Genomic DNA, 21,193 nt, shown 5'->3' with positions numbered 1-21,193 from the left:
GCACGGGAATGCACGTCACAGGGACGCACGGCAGCACGGGAATGCACGTCACAGGGACGCACGGCAGCACGGGAACGCACGTCACAGGGACGCACAGCAGCACGCGAACACGTATCACGAGGATGCAGAGCAGCACGGGAACACACGTCAACATGGCCACACAGAGTAAGGCGGCAGTAAGTTCTATGAAGTAAAATAAAATAGGACAAGGGGCAGCTGGATGGAGGTGCTGTTTTACATAGAGTTACTGATGAGGGACTCTGATGAGGTTGCACGTGAGTCAGACGTGAGGAAAGGAAGGGTTAAGTAAGGCTCGCCCATGCTGAGGAACAGCATTCCGCCATCTGCGGAACAGCTACAGGAGGCAAAGTCCGAGGCGGCACGGGGAACAGCTCGTGTAATCCCGGGAGACTGTGGAAAGGATGCCAGGTTCTATTCCGTGTGATGCAAAATCACCACACAGCTGTGGGCGGGGTGTGATGCCAGGTGTGTGCTGTATGAACAAACTGCGGAGGGAACGGTGGAAGGGGCTGCTAGGGGCAGAACTGTGGACCCAAATTCCTGTGCTGAAGTCCTCAACCCAGGACCTCAGAATGTGGCTGTTTGGAGAAAGGGGCTTTAAAGAGGTGATTAAGATAAAATGAGACCAGGAGAGTGGACCCTATTCCAATAGGACTGACGTCCTTGTAAGAAGAGATGAGAACACAGACATTCCCAGAGGGATAAAGGACCCAGGAGAAGACCCATCTATGAGCCATGGAAAGAGGCCTCAGGAGGAACCAGCCCTGCTCACACCCTCATCTCGGGTTTCCAGCCTCTGGCACTGTGGGAACACGGATCTGTTGTTTAGAAGCCACCCTGCCCCTGGCACGTTGTTACGGCAGCCCCAGAAAACAACGGAGGAGACGGACAGGAGATGAGAGAAGTGCCCATAAGAGAGGGTGGCCTGGAGTAGGGTGGGAAGAAAGAACTGAAGCACCCTCTGCTGCAGGAGTGGCTGACAGGGTGATTTCCACAGGCAGTAAGAGAACAATATAGGTGTTTAGACCGTGGAAAGGTGTTTGGTCTAAAGCACTGGGTGACAGACAGGGACGTTTCCTGAAACGGGTGACACAAGGAAAGGAACACCCAGAAACAGCAAGTTCAGGGTGGCACGCGCAGCTCAGTCGGGACAGGGGGCCGGGGGGCCCCAGGCTCATAAGGCTGGCAGAGGCCCCCAGACAGGCTGCAGCAGGGAAGTAGTTGGGACGTCACCTTGAAGGCCGGAGGTGACGGGTGACAGCACTGCACACAGCTGGGAAAACGGCTCCAGAGGGAGCACAGCAAAGAGCCAGGAGCAGCCACAGGGTAAACCCCTCAAAGGATAAAAAGAAGGCCGACGAAGTTAAACGAATAACTCAGTGTAACTTAACTCGCATGCGACAGTCATTCTGTTGGTCTAAATCTGTTTCCACTATGCCACCCAAACGCTTATCAACACTGTGGATGTCAAGCAAAACTCGCAGATGCAAATTTTAAAACACAAGACATCTGTCCAAAAGCTATAATGATTCAAGACGAATACAGATTTTAACAGATTACAGTTTGTGTTAAAATTTAAAATGAAAACTGCTAAGCAAATCAGACTCAAGACAGGCTGGCAAAAGCTTCAGAAAACAAAACTGCTTTCCACCTAAGGAGCCTCATTTCATCCAGCAGTGCTGGAAGGAACCTCCCACGTTGTTTCTGCAGATACCTGGCCATCCACAGGCTGCACTGCCTCCTCTTTATTAGGGAGGGCCCAACACAACTCTGTGTGCAGTGCTCCCAGGACAGCTCAAGTCACGGCACATCACAGAGGTTCGTCTTTAACTCAGAGCCCCCAAAACCAGCCCCAAATCTTGAGGTGGCAACTATCAACATGAGAAGTGCACTCACCCAACACAAGCAAAGTAGTAAAGAAGAAAATAAAATTAAGTGAACATTCTAAGTGAACTATTAGGTGTTTTTAATGTAAGTACTGTACATGAATCTTCCCTCTGACAAAATTGATGTCTTTCTTATTTTATTTGGAAAACAATCCATACATTAACTCCTTTGAATTTCCTGAGCATCAATGCTTACCCTCCTCACCTCTCCACCATGCCCACCATCAGCGCACATTTTGAATTTTCTAAGCATCAATGCTCACCCTCCTCACCTCTCCACCACGCCCGCCATCAGCGCACATTTCACTTGTTTCATCACTAAATGTGCGTGTTAGTGGACAGTGTTATGTGCTACATAATGAATAGTCTGTCAGTTCCACAAAGAGAACAAAACTGTTTTAATACATAATACATTCAGTTAAAAATGAACTATTAGAACTTTATTAGGACTAAAGAAAACTCATTTATCACTGTAATTTATTAACTGCTTAACTATCTCCACATAGAACAGTTTAGAATGTTCACAAAGCAGAAAACTCAAGGAATATTCCAAGATGAAAATACCAAAACTAGATTACTCTCATCCTTGCAACAATCACACCCCAATACAAAATGAAACTTCTAGACGTGTACATCATCTACGCTGTCTGCCGGGCACTGTTCCCACCTGGTTCAGGTGCACAGTGAGGGCTGAGCATGCGGGAAGACCACGCCACTAACGTTTAGCCTGTCATTGAAACTAGGGAGATAATTGCACTCAGAGAAACATTCAGGCCTCTCTGTGATCATAAACATAGGGTGCTGGGCTACCACAGACAGCGCAAGGCAAACAGTAAGTGAAGAATTTTATGAATTTATGGTATAAATACATGAATTCATTCTTCTCAATATACAGCATCTTTTGTTATCTATGTTTAAATTTGAACCATATAAAATTGATGTCATACAAGCCATTAGCTGATGTGATGATAAACGTCCATGAAAGATACACCAGATGTCTAATATTAAACAGACAAAACAGTAAGAAACAGGATCCAAACATAAACTGTAAGAGAGTGGATGATAAACGTTTACTATCTGTAGAAAGGAAGACTGGAGCAGATGCATGCATACAGAGGTAAAGGAGCGTCTTTCTAGGTGCTGTCTCAGTCAGCACAGGCCACGAAAACATAAGACTACAGGCCAAGAGGCTTCAACAACAGAAATTTGTTATTTTCCAGTTCTGGAGACTCTAAGTCCATGACGAAGGCGTCAACCAGTGCGGCTTCTGGTGAGGCCCCTCTTCCGGTGTGTGGCACTGCCATCCTGCAGCATGCCCACAGGGGCTCTTCTATTAATATTAGCATAGAGAGGCTGGGCACGGTGGCTCATGCCTGTAATCCCAGCACTTTGGGAGGCCAAGGAGGGCGGATCATGAGGTCAAGAGATCAAGACCATCTGACCAACATGGTGAAACTCCATCTCTACTAAAAATACAAAAATCAGCTGGGTGTGGTGGCGCACACCTGTAGTCCCGGCTGCTCGGGAGGCTGAGGGAGGAGAATCCCTTGAACCCGGGAAGCAGAAGTTGCAGTGAGCCAAGATCACGCCACTGCACTCCAGCCTGGGCAACAGAGCGAGACTCCATCTCAAAAAAAAAAAAAAAAAAAACGGAGAAATGGGGAGGGGGGAGAGAGAGCATGCGCGCACAAGGGCAACCATAAGGGTGAGTGTCTGATGTCCCTTCTGACACACTCATCCTATGGGATCAGGGCAGCCCTCCACTACCTCTTTTTGCTTTAACCTCTTCCTTAGAGCCCCATCTCCAAATACAGCCACACTGGGGGTTAGGGCTTCAACACAGATTTCTGGGGGACAGAGACATTCAGTTGAGAACATCCTGTCCCTGGCCTCCCCCAAATTCATGTCCTTCTTGCATGGCAAAAACAGTCGTCCCATCCCAACAGCCCCAGAAGTCTTATTCCAGCATCAGCGCTAAGGTGTGAAGTCCCAAGTCTCAACAAAACATCACCTGAATCAGGAATGGGTGGGACTCAGGGTGCGATTCGCCCACCCTGAAGTTGAACTCCCCTCCAGCCGTAAACCACGGAACCCAAACAAGGTAAGCGTTCCCAAAATACAACAGTAGGGCAGGCACGGGACAGACATTCCCTTTCCAAAAGAGAGAGAGAGGCAACAGGGAAAGGGTGGCGGGGTCCAAGCAAGTCCAAAATCCCGCAAGGCAAACTCCATGAGCTCTTCAGGCTCCAGAGAGCCCCTCTTGGGCTGGATGCGCCACCCTCCAAGTATGCTGGGGCAGGGGCGTCACCCCCTTAGCTAAGCCTGGCAGCCCCACCCCCACAGCACTGGACCACAGCAGCCTGGCCCTGAAACCAAGGAGGCCCCCACACTTCGAAACCAAGGAAGAAACAGGCCCTTGTCCTGGGAACTGCGGTGACAGCTGCAGGCCTACCAACCTCAGAATCACCTTCAGGGGCGTTCTTCCGGTTGTAAAGGTTCTTGCCCAGGCAGCTCTGGTTTCTGTGCTGTGGAATCACAGCAGTCTGACACCTTTCTTCATTCTGTCCCCACCATGTCCCCTCTGGTTTGAGCTGGCGGAGTCTCTGGATATAATCCCATCTCCAGTCCTGGATCCTGCTGCGGTGGGTGCTTAAAGCCGTGGCTCCCACCCACACTCACCTCCATGTCAACTGGCTGTTCAGACAAACCCTGCATGTTCTCTTCGGAACCGGCTTTCTCTTTTTTTTTGTAACAGGCATAGGCTGGGAATTTCCCGAATCTTACAAGTTGTCATCCCCTTTCCCTTAACAGCTCTTTCAGAGTATCTCCGACCTTTAGCACTTTATCCTATGCAAGGAGAGCAACCAGGCTGCACCTTTAACATTTCATTCACAAGATCTCGGCTCAGTCAAGTCCTCGGCCATTTTGTAATGAGGATCACTTTCTTCCAGTTCCCTGTAACCTGTCCCTCACCTCCTCTGAGGCCTCAGCAGAAGAGCCTTCAACATCCACTTTTCCACAACATTGTCTATGATACTTGCATTCTCTAAGACACTAAAAGCTTTCTCTCCAGCTCTCCCCTTTCCTCTCTGAGCCTTCACCCGAGTCACCTTCAATGTCCATATTTCTACCAACAAGCCCTTCACAGTCATGCAGGCTTTCTCCAGCAGGTACCTGAAAACGCCTGCAGCATCTACCCATTCCCAGCTCCAAAGCCATGTCCACATTTTCAGGCATTTCTTTAGCAGCCCCCCACTTTGTGGTACTAAAATCGGTCTTAGTTTGCTCTGGCTGCCATAACAAAATACCACAGACTGGGTGATTTATAAAAAACAGAACATTTTCTCACAGTTCTGGAGGCTGGAAGTCCAAGATCCAGCCAATTCAGGTTCTGGTGCGGGCTCGGCCTTACAGACGGCCACCCTCTGGCTCCGCCCTTACATGACACAGAGAGTGACAGAGAGATTGAGAACACAGGCGAGCTCTCCACCGTCTCCTCTTATGAGGACCTCACACAATCTCACTGAACCTTAACTACTTCCTTAGAGGCCCCTCTCCAAATTCGACCATACAGGGGGTGAGGGCTTCAATGCTGAACTTGGGGGGACACAAACATTCGGTCCATGACAGATATTATAAATGGATTCTCAGATTCACAGACATCAGCATCCTACACACTCGCAGGTAAGGAAAGGTGCTTACACTAGTGTCAGCGACAGGCTGGGGTGTCGGCAGCTGCACCGCGTATCTCCAGATATGAGCAGTCTGATCTCCAGAAGCTGAAGAGAGAAATCGGGGAAAATTACCCAAGGCACAGACCATGGTAAAATGCGCTCTTCACCGCCACTCTGGCTGAGCAGCAGCAGTCAGACCTTTCCGGCTTAGTGACCACTTAGTGAGATGAATGTACTTTTTACTTAAATAACTCTTTTCTGAGACTGCATAATGCTATTGAGAATAGAGTACATGTCCAAAATTGAGGAAATAATGATCACTTAAAAAACTATTTCACCTTTCATTCTAGCACAGGAAGTCCTGGAAGTTCAGAGAAAATGTACAGATAGTAGATTTTCCTCTCCATCTATCTAACCTCTAAGAAATCCTATCATATCAGAACTCAGAGCTGCGATCAACTCTGAGATGTTCAGGAAAGCGACACTCATCTCCATCCATTCAACATGGATGCGGCCTTTCAATGGGCCAGGCACCTATCAGCACTCCTTATGTGTGCGGCTCCCGTCCCGCTGTTTTCAGCAGCCAGTTTGCGACGAAACGCTTTTATTGAGGATTGGAAAGACAAAAGGACAGCACCGTGGGGCACAGAACAGGCCTCGGACACCAGCACGGCCACATCTCACCCACACACGGGGGCAGGCTGGCTTCCATCTTCTCTTCACTGCCACCCAACTTCCCTAAAGGAGCTTCTCTGAGCTGACACAGCACGTTTCATGCAAATAAATGTACTGCCCGGACTTGCAACTCCTCCTCAAATCAACATCATGCCCAATCCTAGTCTAACTCTCCCCTCTCCATGCTCGTTACCTCACGTTTCCCAGTCTAACCCTCCTCTCTATCCCCATTACCTCACGTTTCCCATCTAACTCTCCTCTCTATCCCCATTACCTCACGTTTCCCAGTCTAACTCTCCTCTCTATGCCCATTACCTCACATTTCCCGGTGTAACTCTCTTGCCTATCCCCATTACCTCACATTTCCTAGTCTAACTCTCCCCTCTCTATGCTCATGACCTCATGTTTCCAAGTCTTTGTCAGTTCCTGGATGTGTCTGGTTCCACCCTCTTTTCGAGCCCTTTGGTTTGAATCTGAACACATCCAACTGCCACCAGTCTCCTTGCCCCCTTTCCAATCATCCCACAAACCGCCAACTTCGTAAGGTGTAAACTCCTTGTCTGCTTTAGTCTTCACACGCATATGAAGGTGAAAGTCAGCTATGTGGTCTGGGTCTGCTCAAAATGACTCTCAGTCTAACTCGCCCAGCACATTTCTCTCTCACATAAAAACTCCGACCAAACCGCGTGACTCGCTGCATCCCACACACTGGAAGTACTCGCCACTGGGGCTCCTTCTTGAACGACTCCACCTGCGTGAAGCTGCCAGTCATCTCAACCTCGGTGTTCTATCCCTGGGTCAGCACAATCTGGCCCACAGGCAAAACCCAGGCAGCCGCCCACTTTTGTGAATAAAGTTGCTGGACACAGCCATGTCCACGCATCAGTGCACCGTCTGCTGCTTTTATGCTGCAAGAGCAGAACTCAGTACTGGCGACAGAGCCTGAATGTCCCACAAAGATGAAAATATTCACTGCTTATTCCTTTACAGAAAAAGCGCTAAGGACCTCTGGTCTACGGAAAGCCTACGCACACCCTTCGAGATCATCACCAATGTCCCCGGGTTATCACGGGGATCTGTGGGGGTCTGACAATATCACAGGAAAAGTCCTCAGTACTGTAAGGCTACCCTCCAAAAGCAACCAAGGAAGGCACGTTTTTAAAACTACTCTGAAATTATGGCAAATCCAAGCTACCACGGGTTAGGTCAATTACCCAGAAAGAAATAAAAATGCTGACTCTGGCAACTTGCCGTGTCTCTGTGCTACCTTTCTCATTTCTCCGTATCAGATGCATACAATCTAAGGGAACACAATGGTAATCACAGGGCCTTGAAGAGCTCCATCTACAGGAACCACACGGGGAACAGCAAACATGCTGATGCTGTAGAGAAAGGCTTCAAGAAGACCGTGAAGCCATCTTCATCTCACAATAAAACCAACTGCTTATCCACTACTATCTCTAGAAAGTACTGCTCAATGTATTTTCCTTTATCCATTTCTCATTTAATCCATAAAATGTCTACTAAAGATTAACTTTCATAAAAGCCATGGATTATTCTGCTAGAATAAGAAAGGAATAGTTATAGTTGTTTTAAGACCATCTATCATTTTGTTCAATAAAGAAAAATATCAACATACCAGTGAGAGCCAACTGCTCTGAGGGATGAAATTTGATAGAATTTACTGCAAAATAAAAATATGATAAAAACAGGTTTAAAGTGACAAAAACATGTTATCAACATTTATTAGCTATAGCGTGTATTTCAAAGTCAACATTAAAAGAACTATGAGTTCAATATTAGATCCTCCACTCAGTTAAACTAATACATAAACGTGTGAATTAGAACAGAGGCACAATAAAAACAACTAAGGTAGGAACCACCAAATCACCCCAGTTTAGGACCCAGGAAAAGGATATTCATCATCTAGTTCTTTTTATAGACAAGGATGTCATTTTCAGCTAAAAATAAATCAGGATAAAAAAAAGAAAACATAATTATGACAACAGGTGAAGACAAATTATAGTGTGGCAGACACCATTCGTTACCACAAGCCCCACCCCACCCACCTTCCTTCCCAGCCTAAGGACCCCAGTCTGTTCTGTGACCAGTAGAGAACCCAGGTCCCAGAAAGTATAACCTCTGCCAGCCTCAGAGAATGAATCAGGACTGGGTTATGCAGGTTATGATGTCCTCCCACTCTCCTTACAAAAGGGGTATTTGGCAGAGGTGTGTGTGTGTGTGTGTGTGTGTGTGTGACAGAATTTCACTCTGGTGGCCTAGGCTGGAGTGCAGTGGCGCGATCTCAGCTCACTACAGCTTTGACCTTCGAGACTCAGGTGATCCTCCCACCTTAGCCTCCCAAGTAGCTGGGACCACAAGAATGTATCACCATACCTGGCTAGTTTGGGGTTTCTTTGTATTTTTAGTAGAGATGGGGTCTTTTGTGTTTTTAGTAGAAACAGAGTCTTGCCATGTTGTCCAGGCTGGTCTCAAACTCCTGCCCGCCTCAGCCTCCAAAAGTGCTGGGATTACAGGTGTGAGCCACTGCGCCTGGCCAGAGGTCTGAGGAAGCTACCATTTTCTTGAAAAAGGAGCGTGAGACCCTGGCACTTCATCTTCCCCCTTGCTCCTGTCTTGAATGTAGACAGAATAGCTTGACATGTGGTCAGCAAGACCACAAGCACGCACATAAATGTCAGCAGTGAACACAGAGCCCGGCTCCACAGGCCTGACCTCGTCTGGAGCCCGCACTGCCCACCTGGGATCTTCCCGAAGCAAACGACAGGGATTGGGATGGGGTGAGCTACGTCAGTCAGCACCAGTCAGCAGAGCAAAGAGCTGACTCATGTCACTGTGGGGACACCAACCCTTATTTCCATCCCTTGTAAAGAAAATGCACGTCCCTAATATACAACATACAGGAAATTTTACCAAATCTGAAAAGGTGATCTCCTTAACAAAATGTTGCTAGCTATACCATTAGAATTATATTTCTCTAAGTAACTAAATGAAAAATGCTAGAAGATAGCCTCATTATTAATATTAAAATACAGACAACTGTGACAAAAGCTGGTGGAAACTGTGTACACTTACAAGCAATAAACTTAAGCACTCAATGGAGCTAAAACCAAATTATCACTAGAACCACTAATAAATAGTATTAACGCTTCCAATTTCAATGAGAAATTTTGGTAAGATCGATGATCAATTTTCACTTTATTATGTCTATCCCAACCTTCAGCTAATCACAAATGAAGGTGGGCCACCGTGAGGAGTGGGTGGAAGATATCGCGCCACAGAAGGAGGCGGAGGGCAGGCACATGGTGACGGGAGATGTGGAGGCAGCTTCTTCACAGCACTGCTCACACAGGCATAATATGTGAAAAGTGACCCGAGATCTTACAAAATCGGCACAGAATAACGTTGGGGTGAGGATGGAAACCACGCCTGGTGTAATGAGGCCCTTGAGAGAGCTCAATCACCCCCGGTCACCTTCCACAGTGGACGGTCAACAGGCAGGCTGGGGCAAGAAGGCCGGGGCAGCACTGTGAGCCATGATTTAAAGGCGTGGCAGCAGAACCCATGAGCACCTGACCCAATCCACAGCAGCCATGAGGGGAGCAGAAACAGAGATGCCAGTCACAGCTACCCTTATCCAGTGTCAAAGACACTGGCTCTTTCCATCACGTGCACATTTAACTGTCATAAAATTTAAGCTGAAATCTAAAGAGAGAAGAACAAAGGGGACAACAACCTCTGCCACCAGCGTCACCTCTGCCTCTGAGAGGCGCAGACACAGCAATACTGGGACCCTCACTGGTTTTCCCCTCCTGGGGGACAGAGCGGGGAGTCTGTTGCTGGGCATTTTGCTCAGAGGACCCAAGAGGAAAGAGGCAGAGTGTGATTCAGGGTCAAACCACCTCCTTGTAGAGTTGTACTGATTCAACTCCCACCAGCCCACCACTCCCGTTAGTTAGGTCAACTTAGAGATCAAAACATCCCAGGCCGGGCACAGTGGCTCACGCCTGTAATCCCAGCACTTTGGGAGACTGAGGCAGGCGGATCGCCTGAGGTCGGAAGTTCAAGACCAGCCTGGCCAACATGGTGAAACCCCATCTCTACTAAAAATACAAAACTTAGCTGGGCATAGTGGCACGTGCCTGTAGTCCCAGCTACTCGGGAGGCTGAAGCAGGAGAATCATTTGAACTCGGGATGCGGAAGTTGCGGTGAGCTGAGATCCCACCGCTGCACTCCAGCCTGGTGACAGAGCGAGACTCTGTCTCAAAAAATAAATTAATTAAAAATAAATTTAAAAAAATACAAAATGTAGCCAGGCATGGTGGCGGGCACCTGTAATCCCAGCCACTTGGGAGGCTGAAGCAGGAGAATCATCTCAACATGGGAGGCAGAGGTTGCAGTGAACAGAGATCGCACCACTGCACTCCAGCCTGGGTGACAGAGTGAGACTCCGTCTCAAAAAAAACAAAAAATCCCCTAGTGGAAAAATGCAAACATAAGTCCCCAGGAGGAAGAAGAGAGACACACGCAACATGACAGCGTGCCAGAAACACAAGCGTCTTCTCCCCTCTCTGACACCTCTCTAAATGCAGGAGGCATCCTGGAAGTAACAGGCACAGACCCACAAAGAAAGACTAAAGAGACGATGAAAGAAACAGACACCAAATACTGGAGGCCAGAAGAGCAGATGGTGACGGTGAGTGGGTGAACACAGGAAGGTCAAATTAACCTGCGTGAAGAATGGAAAGCCAACAAAAAAACAAGCCAGGCACAAGAACAGGAAGAGACTTCTTCCTGCTGGGACAAGGCAGCCTCTATGGATCCACTCAAACCCCTACTGAGATTAATTATAAAAGCTGCAGATAAACAGCAAAAAATAAACAAAAGGCTTTAAGTCATCATGGAAGCCCAGAGGCCCCAGAGTGACGCACTCCCTCAAGGCACAGAGATCAGCCGGAGAGAGGGTGCAGTCCAGAGGTGAGGGGCTGCGACAGGAGCTGAGGCCGGATCCCTCAGGAGAGGCAGCCCGGAAGGAGCAGGCCAGCTGCTCGCCTCCCCCAGACACTGACAGCACCTAAACTGGGCATAAGGGCGGACACCAAGCAGAAAGCAGCCTCTGAGAGCTAACGCAGAGAGTACCGGCAGATGAAACTAAAGCTCGGGGCCTGTGAAGGCACATCCTTGAAGGACAACTCCCTTAGAACAAGGGAGAGCGAGAAGAACAGCACAGCCCCTAAAGCCTGAAACCCACTGGCCACCAACCCTTAAGTCAATCAAGGCTTGCCATCCACTCTATCTGCTGGCCAGGGAAAAATTAAATCCTCTCTAGAGAACAGAAATGACTACGTGTGTATGTACTCGCCTGTGTGTGGATGCAGGCATACCCCATTTTATTATCCTTCACTTTATTGTGCTTTGTAGGTATTGGATTTTTTACAAATTGAGGGTTTGTGGCAACCCTGCGTCAAAGACCTAATTGCCACCATTTTCCCAACAGCACGTGTCCACGTCATGTCTCTGTAACACATGTTGGTAATTCTTGCAATATTTCAAACTTTTTCATTTTTTTTTTAATTTATTTTTGCCAGCACCTTGACCTTGGATTTTTGCATAATTATTTTATCTGTTAATAGTGACCTGTGATCTCTGATGATACCACTGTCATTTTGGGGGGGGCACAAACCACACCCACATAAGACCACAAACTTACTCAATAAATGTTGTGGGAGTTACGACTGCTCCACCAACCAGCCTTTCTCTCATCTCTCCCTCTGCTCGGGCCTCTCTACTCCCTGAGACAGAACAATACTAAAATTACGCCAATTCAAAACCCTACAATGGCCTCTAAGTATTCCAATGAAAGGAAGAGTTGCACATCGCTCCCTTTAAATCAAAAGCTATAAATGATTAAGCTTAGTGAGGAAGGCAAGTCAAAAGCTGAGACAGGCTGAAAGCTGGGCATCTTGCACCAGACAGCCAAGTTCTGAATGCAAAGGAAAAGTTCTTGAAGGAAAGTAAAAGCGCTATTCCAGTGAACACACAAATGATAAGCACGCCGATACACAGGAAGTTGGAGTGGTTGGGATTGATTAAACCACAACATTCCCTTTTGCCGAAGCCTAATCCAGGGCAGGGCCCTGGCTCTCTTCAATTCCATGAGGGATGAGAGAGGTGATGGAGCTGCGGAAGAAAAGCTGGAAGCTGGCAGAGTTGTTCATGACGTTTAAGATGCCGTCTCCACAACATAAAAGTACAAGGTGAAGCAGCAAGTGCTGATGGAGAAGCTGCAAGTTCTCCAGAAGATCCAGCTGAGCTCACTGGTGAAGATGGTTACTCTAAACAACAGGTTTTGAATGCAAACAAACAGCCTTATATTGGAAGAATATGCCGTCTAGTACTTTCATAGCTAGAGAGGAGACATCCATGCCTTTGAAACGTCAAGGGACAGGCTGACTGTTGTTAGGGGCGAAAGTGGCTGGTGACTTTCAGCTGAAGTCAATGCTCACTTGCCATTCCAAAAATCCTAGGGCCCTTAAGAATCATGCTACATCTCCTCTACCTGTCCTCCATAAATGGAACAACAAAGCATGGATGACAGCATATCTGATGACAGCATTGTTGACTGAGTATTTTAAGCCTACCATTGAGACCTACAACTTTCAAAATACAACTGGCTCATTGACAATGCACCTGCTCACCCAAGAGCTCTGATGGAGATGTACAAGATGAATGTTATTTCATGCCTGCTAACACAACATCCATTCTGCAGCCCAGGGATCGAGGAGTCATTTCGACTTTCAAGTCTTAAGTTTTTAGCCTATGCATATATATTTAATTTTTTTAATGTTTTTGAAGAGGAAATTTGAATGAGGAAATACAGCACTTGTTCCTGTCACAGCGTTTTGCTCTACATTTGAGCACCGATCACACACACACCAGGCACTGCTAGAAAACTGTAGATGACACTGTGGCACCCCAGCCAGTCTGTGGGATGCCAGGGGAGGAAGACAGGTAAGAAAGCAGCATGGAGGTGGGCGTCTAACACGGGAAAGGTGCCAGCCTGTCTACATGCTAAGAGGAAAAGTCCAGGGCAAGAAAGAGAAGACACGGTGACAGCAGGAATGGCCGAAGGAGAGGAGGTCCTGTGAAAGGGCAGGGGAGGGGTCCGTAGCTCATCAGGGCCCTGGGGATGGGCAAACAGGTGCGTAGAGCCACGGGCCCCACCCACACCTGTCCCTCTGTGCACACAGGCGATGCCAGCTCTCAGTCTGGCAGCGTGGAGGGTGTGAGGGAGGGCGAGTGAGCAGGTGAAGAGGGCACTGCGGGGGAAGGAACCACATACCACGTGCGAGAGGAAACAGAAACGAAAGCTGGTCAGGAAACTGGTACACACACAGCTCTAAGTGAAAAGGCAGAAAAGGGCTACGTGGACAGCATTAACTACGTGGACAGCATTAACTACAGGCACGCAAGCACATTCATGGAGTATCCTTTATTGAATACATCCAAGTTATCACTACATCAAAAGTAAGTCTCTGAAACAGATACTTTGTGAGAAATAATGCACACATTTCAGTTACAAAGTTTCCTACATATGGTTTATATAAAACATTAAATAAAATGTAGACTAAGATGATATGTACATTGTTTAGGGAGTTAAGCTTTTCCCTGTTATTAAGCCCGTACAAGCTCAAGACACAGAGTTATCCCAGTCTCTGAACAAACCACACTGTCCCTTGACAACCAAAACAGTAAAGCTTCCTACGAAGTTGCAGCTGGCTTTACCATGCACGATTTTAAAAACACACTGGAGGAGGCAATGGCCTCTGGCTACGGCACTCCTTAGGCAGTGCTTACCTGAGCCCACGTGCCCTGCGTACTTGACTAGGCACTTCCCTGTCTCTATGCTCCACAGCAAAGCCGTGTGATCTGCAAGATGGAAATGAAGAAGTCGGAACTTAGCTATCATCAGTTTACAGTTTTTCAAATGAAAGAATAAGACAAATACTCTAAAAATGGGAAGTTACACTACCACTGATATCTCTTGTACCTTTGATTCTATTACTCTGTACACTTCAACTGATCAAAGAAAACATTTCCCAAATGGGAAAAGCTGTGACCTGTCTGAGGCCACGAAGTCAGCTAATGGACAACCAGAGACTCGATTCCCTACTTTACTATCAGGCTGGCTGCATCATGCTGGAAAATTACAGACAGAGGTCATTTCCATCACAGTTTCATTATTTTATTAAAGTATTAAAATGTTCCAGAACATCCAGCGTTCAAATTCAAATGGCATCCAAATCCAGTTATGACTGTTGAGATAAGCATTTCTTTTGGATCTTTGGGCCTTTCTCCTACAGCCATTACTTTTTTAAGTAGATTTAATGGAAAAATCTGAGAAATAAGCGCCAATTAGCCAAATGAAATTTCTGAAATATCAGAAAGGACCCTTCTATTCTTTTTTTTAGACTATGATTTTCAAAGAATCCAAGGCACTCATCCATGAAAACAGTTTCAAAGAGAAGCAAGAACTTTCTTCGCTATTCAAGTGGTTTATCACGTTCACTTCTGCCTCTAAAAAGCAGAGTCCAGTGACTGATTAACGTCTCACAAGCTGGGACGGCATTTTCAATGAGCACCATTTTTAATATGAGCAATTTTTATCTGAAGGGGTATTATACCACCTTAGATAGCTTTCATAAAATATCTTTTTTTAGAGAAAACAAAGGGTCGCTTTCCACACTCTACCCCTGTGACTCTGTGGGCAAACTCCGGCTGGGGGAGGCCATCAGCTTCCACTGCTGGCTACGTGCCCATGTAGTGTTCACTTTCAGTGAGTACCACAGCACTGCCCCTCAGCTGTACTCCACTTGTGGAAAAAAAGTCAAATACATCTACCAATCAGAAACACACTTGGCTATGGATAAGAAAAAGAGGGCCAGGCACGGTGGCTCACGCCTGTAATCCCAACGCTTTGAGAGGACAAGGCAGGCAGATCACAAGGTCACGAGATTGAGACCATCTTGGCTAACACGGTGAAACCCCACCTCTACTAAAAATACAAAAAATAAAAAATAAAAAAATCAGCCGGGCGTGGTGGCAGGTGCCTGTAGTCCCAGCTACTTGGGAGGCTGAGGCAGGAGAATTGCTTGAACCTGGGAGGCGGCGGAGGTTGCAGTGAGCCGAGATCGCGCCACTGCACTCCAGCCTGGGCGACAGAGCAAGACTCCATCTCAAAAAAAAAGAAAACAAATAACTGGAATACTGATTCCTCAACACATTTAAGTTAAATCAATTCCAAACAAGTATTTCTTTCCTCAGATACTTGGTTCACTATGAGTTGCAACGCCCTACCCACGGGGACCTGGAAAAGACGGTGCAGAAGCACATCTATCCACGGGACCACAGAATGCAGGGTGCAGCTGGACACCCTCCCACGACACCATGGAAAGCAGGGTGCAGCCGGACACCCACCCACAGGACCACAGAATGCAGGGTGCAGATGCACATCTATCCATGGGACCACAGAATGCAGGGTGCAGCCAGACACCCTCCCACGAGACCACAGAATGCAGGACTGCGGGCCGCAGCACTAAGCATCACCAAGGGCTAATGTGTTGGTTCCACTGACTCCTCCAGGACACTTTTGCATCTAGTGTTCCTCTGTCACAGAAAAGTGAACATCCGTCACTCAGGTATCAGGCACAGACATGCTTCCGCAGACTGGCCAGGTCCGTGTGCAACTCACCGGCCGACGCAGTCCCGAGCACCACCGGCTGTGTCCTGGCCACGCTGACATCCCAGATGCCGTCCCGGTGGCCGATGTACTCCTTCACGAGCTGGCAGGCAGCTCGCGACGTCGTGGTCTTAAAGCTGGAGACAATCTGAAACCGAGATGAGGAGTCTCATGAAACAATCTACTGAAGTAAATTTTTCTAAGTCAAGAAAGAGAAAATGAAAAAGACATCCTGGAAAATGTACAAATCACTGACTAAGACAGTTAAAGCATCAAGGAACACAGCGCAAGTGTGAGCTGAAACGCCCTGTGTGGAAAGGGTGGCGGGTTCAGCTCACATCACAGAGAACGTGTACAGCTCTCGCGGCGACCCGTGGAGGCTCCCCCATCTCAGTCTGACAGCCAGTCATGGAAGGTCTCACTGCAGAAGGGTAGATTTAGGTGTTTCAGGTCACTCTCCCCGAAACCCAAACCATCAGACAAAATCTACAAATTCTTAAAAAAACAAATCGTTAGCTAGCCACTCAGACACGAAAAAGTCAGGAAGGACATCACAAACCCTTAGCCACAAAACTGTAGCTAATGACACTGATCGTTGTACATGTTCACATTTTGCTGTTTTTGAGAATTTACACCAACCACATATCATCAAGTGGAAAAAAGCCCGTGGTGGGGAGGAATCAAAAGGCGACACTAACAGGTGTGCTGGTTTGTCCAAGACTGGGCGCTTGCTCAGAGCAGGCACCGGCTATGAGGATGCTGAGCAGCGTGGCCGTGGGCCCCGGCCTTTCGGACATGCTCAGCCCAGCAGGAGACAACACGAGCACAGCACGAACCAGAGAAAGGCATCGTCTCGAATGACGACACACACAGCAGACAGTTCTCGTGTCCTCTTGTCAGGAAAAATATGAAGTGAGTGAGGAAGAAACTAATTCAACACATGATTTCTGCAGAGTTTGCTTTTTAAATTTTTCTTGGGTAAGAAAACAGCTATCCAGCGGTCAAGTAAATCAGAATAATGTAGACTTTTCAGAATAAAACAAAAAAATTAAGTGAAAAACAAAAATTAGTGGCATTACACAACTTGTTTTAAACACTGATTTGGCACAGCCCGGAAAAACAGATCTAAATTCATTCTTCCTAAGCCATGAAAGCACAACCCACTGTCACATCGATTTGGGTCTGCACCCTCGAGTTATTCTCGCCAGATACAATGACATAAAAGGCTGAGGAAGAGGCCAACGTTTTCAGCAGTAACAGAAAGAACTTCCACTGGAACTGGTCACAGGAATTGCAAAAGCACTTGTTCAACCTCAAACCCATCACTATCCTCTTTTCTTTCTGAACACTAATATCCTATTCAATCCCACAAAATTACGCCTCCACCACATGGGAAATGCTTTTCTTATAGAATGTGTCATTCAAATGTTAAATAATATTATAACATTTTAGCAGGGAGTGAAATTAAAGGACATACACAACCTCCCACCATAATAAGCTGTGGTAAATTTCATTTTCCAAGTCTCTCACCATTTCTAACATAAATAACAGTATAATAGTAAATTTCACTTTCCAAGTCTCTCACCATTTCTAACATTAATAACAGTATTGTAGTAAATTTCATTTTCCATGTCTCTCACCATTTCTAACATTAATAACAGTATTGTAGTAAATTTCATTTTCCAAGTCTCTCACCACTTCTAACATTAATAACAGTATTATAAGAAACAAACTATTAGAGCTACATTCTTCACCTGCTGCATTCCCAGGGTTAAGAACAGAGTGGCTCCTTTCCGGAGGCTCTGACTGCACTGCTGCTGGAGCTGTGCAGGAGATTATGTGCCGTTTTCAAATATTTTCTCATGTGTTGCTTCCAAAATGCCCACCACACTCTGACCATCTATTACCTTAACTCTTTTTCCTTAAAAATGCTGACTTAGTCATCATTACCAAGAGACCCACCAAAACAGACTGAATTACTTAGAGGGAACGTTCATAACAGAAAAGGCAGCAGAATGAAGCAGCAAATTGATGCTCACGCCTGTCATCCCAGATCATTTTAACTGAGGCGCAATCTAAAGCACTGCTGTGAAAATGTCTGTAAATATTTCTGAGAAGATAAGTATCTTTCTTTGTGGAAAAAGCCCTTTCTGATTTTTATAAGTTTCTTTAAAGTGGGCTGCAGGTTAGACTGCCTCACTTCCCTCCCACATAGGCATCAGAAATCTCATTAGCCACCAAGGAAGGGGAAAAACCTCTTCTGCGTTCACGTAACACACTTTTATGTTCCCGCCATCCCACCCGGCACGCTACTTGCTTTTCATTGCTCTGGGTCAGAAGGAGGGAAAGTAATAAATCTAGACTGTGAAGCCTTTCTCTTGTCGTATTCATGCTTAGCTTTGGTACCAAGAATCCACACTGTAGTACAAATCAGAATATATTGTTACCAAATTATTTCTTCAATCTTCAGATGTCTTATATTTTCATAGTTATTTTTTTACAATGGGTATAGGTAGTGTGCAAAAACTATGAAGATCATTAGTAATATGCTTCTTATAAATTCAGATGAATTTCTAGTACCTAAAATGACCAGGCTTTAAATACCTCTAATACTTTTTTTTTTTGAGACAGTCTTGCTCTGTCGCCCAGGCTGGAGTGCAGTGGCGCAATCTCGGCTCACTGCAAGCTCCGCCTCCCGGGTTCACACCATTCTCCTGCCTCAGCCTCCCGAGTAGCTGGGACTACAGGTGCCCGCCACCACATCCGGCTACTTTTTTTGTATTTTTAGTAGAGACGGGGTTTCACTGTGTTAGCCAGGATGGTCTCGATCTCCTGACCTCATGATCTGCCCGCCTCAGCCTCCCAAAGTGCTGGGATTACAGGCTTGAGCCACCGTGCCTGGCCAATATCTCTAATACATTTTTTAAAGCAAAGCATTACTATACATATCCTTACCCTTGTCCAAATCTTATTTTTTACTGCTCATGATAAAGGACAACTTTATATAATCATTTCTTCCTCTACTTCAGTAATAATGAGAAAGTTTTGGAATTCCAAGACCATATATTGTATACATACAACTCTACACACCAGAAAAAGCAACATAATCCAAGATAATGTAACAAGAAATTAAATGAGGACGAACATAATTTCACACTTCATTATGAAGAAAAAGCTTCAAGTTAATTTATTAAAAAGTTCAAAACTTGTAAGCATAAGCTAGATATTACATGGCCAAAAAAATAAATTAGCAACTTACATTCTAGATGTTATCAAAGGAAAGTACAGTAGAAAATACCAGGAATTTCCAATTTTCTTTTGAATAACAAAGAAATACCAAAGACTATCACATGAGGACAAATGGCAGAAGGACTGAATTTGCTCTATTAATTGTAGTTAATCTTACTATAGATGTCATGCTAAATAACTTTAAACTCAAGGAAACAGATTGGAAAAATAAAAAGCTAATAAGAACTACTTACACCATCACAGCAGGATCACTGAAAATTTCAATTTATCTTTTGTATCCTTGAAATATGCCAAAGTACAGACGCATACAAAATTACCTCAAAATATCACTTGATAGTAGTAATTCATCATAGACAAATGAATTTCCAAACATTTAAACCTTTGCCACTTTAAGAAGGACAGCACGAGATACTTTAAGAAAATACAAAACACCATGAACATCCCTATTTGTCTCAGAGACAGACCTTCACTTCCTGATCACACTTAGGAAACTGAGGAAAAGAACATAATGAACTAAAATGTAACTTTAGCTCAGAACATAATTTTCACTAATTTGTACCTATTTATTAGCTTCCTCCAAATTCAGATCCTTTATATTAAGCCAATTAACAACAGAAATTATATATTCCCTCTAAAGACAATATATTTACTAAAACATCATATATTAATATATTAATCCCTGTGGTGTAATCTCAGCTCACTGCAACCTCCACCTCCCAGGCTTAAGCGATTCTCCTGCCTCAGCCTCTCAAGTAGCTGGGATTGCAGGCACCCGCCACCCCGTCCGGCTAATTTTTGTATTTTTAGTAGAGATAGGGTTTCGCCATGTTGGCCAAGCTGGTCTCAAACTCCTGACCTCAAGTGATCCGCCCGCCTTGGCCTCCCAAAGTACTGGGATTACAGGCATGAGCCACCAATGCCCAGTCAGGACATTCCTTTAAAAAACTAAATTTCCCTTAAAACCATTTATGTCTTTCTATGCCTTTCTAATTGGAAAATATGCGACTTAAAGGAAGTAGTTGCACACCTTCACCACCACATGCTGGCTCGAGAGCCAGTGGCCTGCATACCTTGCTGGTGGAAGCCTTGTAAGTGGTCTTCAGTTTCTGGGAGAGCTGGCTGGTGCTGTGACTGGCTGCAGAGACAGAGAGTGACAATCAAACACAATCACACAATCAAAGACTCACAGCCTCGCAAAAGGGTCTTGTGTCTCGCACAGGAAGAAAGGGGTCCCAGAAGGGCTCGTCTGACCTTAGTGACACAGAGCCATGGCGGAACAGCAACAAGAACCGAGCTCCTTATTCTCTTAGACTCACACCTGAATTAGATAGTTCAAGGTTTGCTGATAGCAAAATGCAAACCAGCCAGCGTCCTTCACTAAATTCCAAATTTCCTGCGTATATAATCTGCAGGACAAGACTTTCACGGGAATTCACCTCACCTTTTGTTTTGAGTTGGCCCTTAGTCAGCTCTGCTCCATCAATCGCTTGTCCTTCAGCAGCTAAACGCTCATTAAGAGTGTCGATTTCTCTACGTACTGGGAAGAAAAAAGTTTTCAAAAATGTAAAGTATGCTTTTATGCTTAAGTGTACTCATCACTTCCAAAACTTGCACGCAGAAAAAATGTTATATATTAGTATTATATAAACCAAGACGTGAATAATATTCTAATAAGCAAGATCACAATTCATAGAGTTCTCAAAAAACTAAAGAAATCACTCGAGATACCATTCCAAAAATAAAAGCTCACACACTTGCCACACTGCAGAAGACACTGCTATCCGGGTCTCAAAGAGAGCACCTGCATTTCAACAGGTTCCACAGTGCTTGATTCTGCACAGTTAAAAACATTATTCTGGGCTGGACACAGTAGCTCATGCCTGTAATCCCAACAATTTTGGAGGCCGAGGCAGGCAGATCACTTGAG

At 45.8% G+C, this 21,193-nt stretch overlaps 1 protein-coding gene across 3 annotated transcripts in view; it reads right to left on the bottom strand.

Annotated features, from left to right (window-relative positions):
• Positions 1–21,193, bottom strand: part of WDR37 (WD repeat domain 37) — an 87,084-nt gene that overhangs the window by 30,435 nt on the left and 35,456 nt on the right. For all 3 annotated transcript variants that reach the window (XM_011942290.1, XM_011942289.1, XM_011942288.1), the window contains 6 exons: positions 20,708–20,803; positions 20,337–20,401; positions 16,030–16,165; positions 14,136–14,207; positions 7,896–7,940; positions 5,610–5,686 (listed from right to left, as the gene is read on the bottom strand). In XM_011942290.1, coding sequence (XP_011797680.1) covers positions 5,610–5,686; positions 7,896–7,940; positions 14,136–14,207; positions 16,030–16,165; positions 20,337–20,401; positions 20,708–20,803 — 491 coding nt within the window. The remainder of the gene's footprint in view (positions 1–5,609; positions 5,687–7,895; positions 7,941–14,135; positions 14,208–16,029; positions 16,166–20,336; positions 20,402–20,707; positions 20,804–21,193) is intronic.

This window comes from Colobus angolensis, unplaced genomic scaffold, assembly GCF_000951035.1.
Source record: "Colobus angolensis palliatus isolate OR3802 unplaced genomic scaffold, Cang.pa_1.0 Scaffold209, whole genome shotgun sequence".
NCBI classification, from domain to species: Eukaryota; Metazoa; Chordata; class Mammalia; order Primates; family Cercopithecidae; genus Colobus; species Colobus angolensis.
This window is presented reverse-complemented; position numbering and strand designations above follow the sequence as displayed.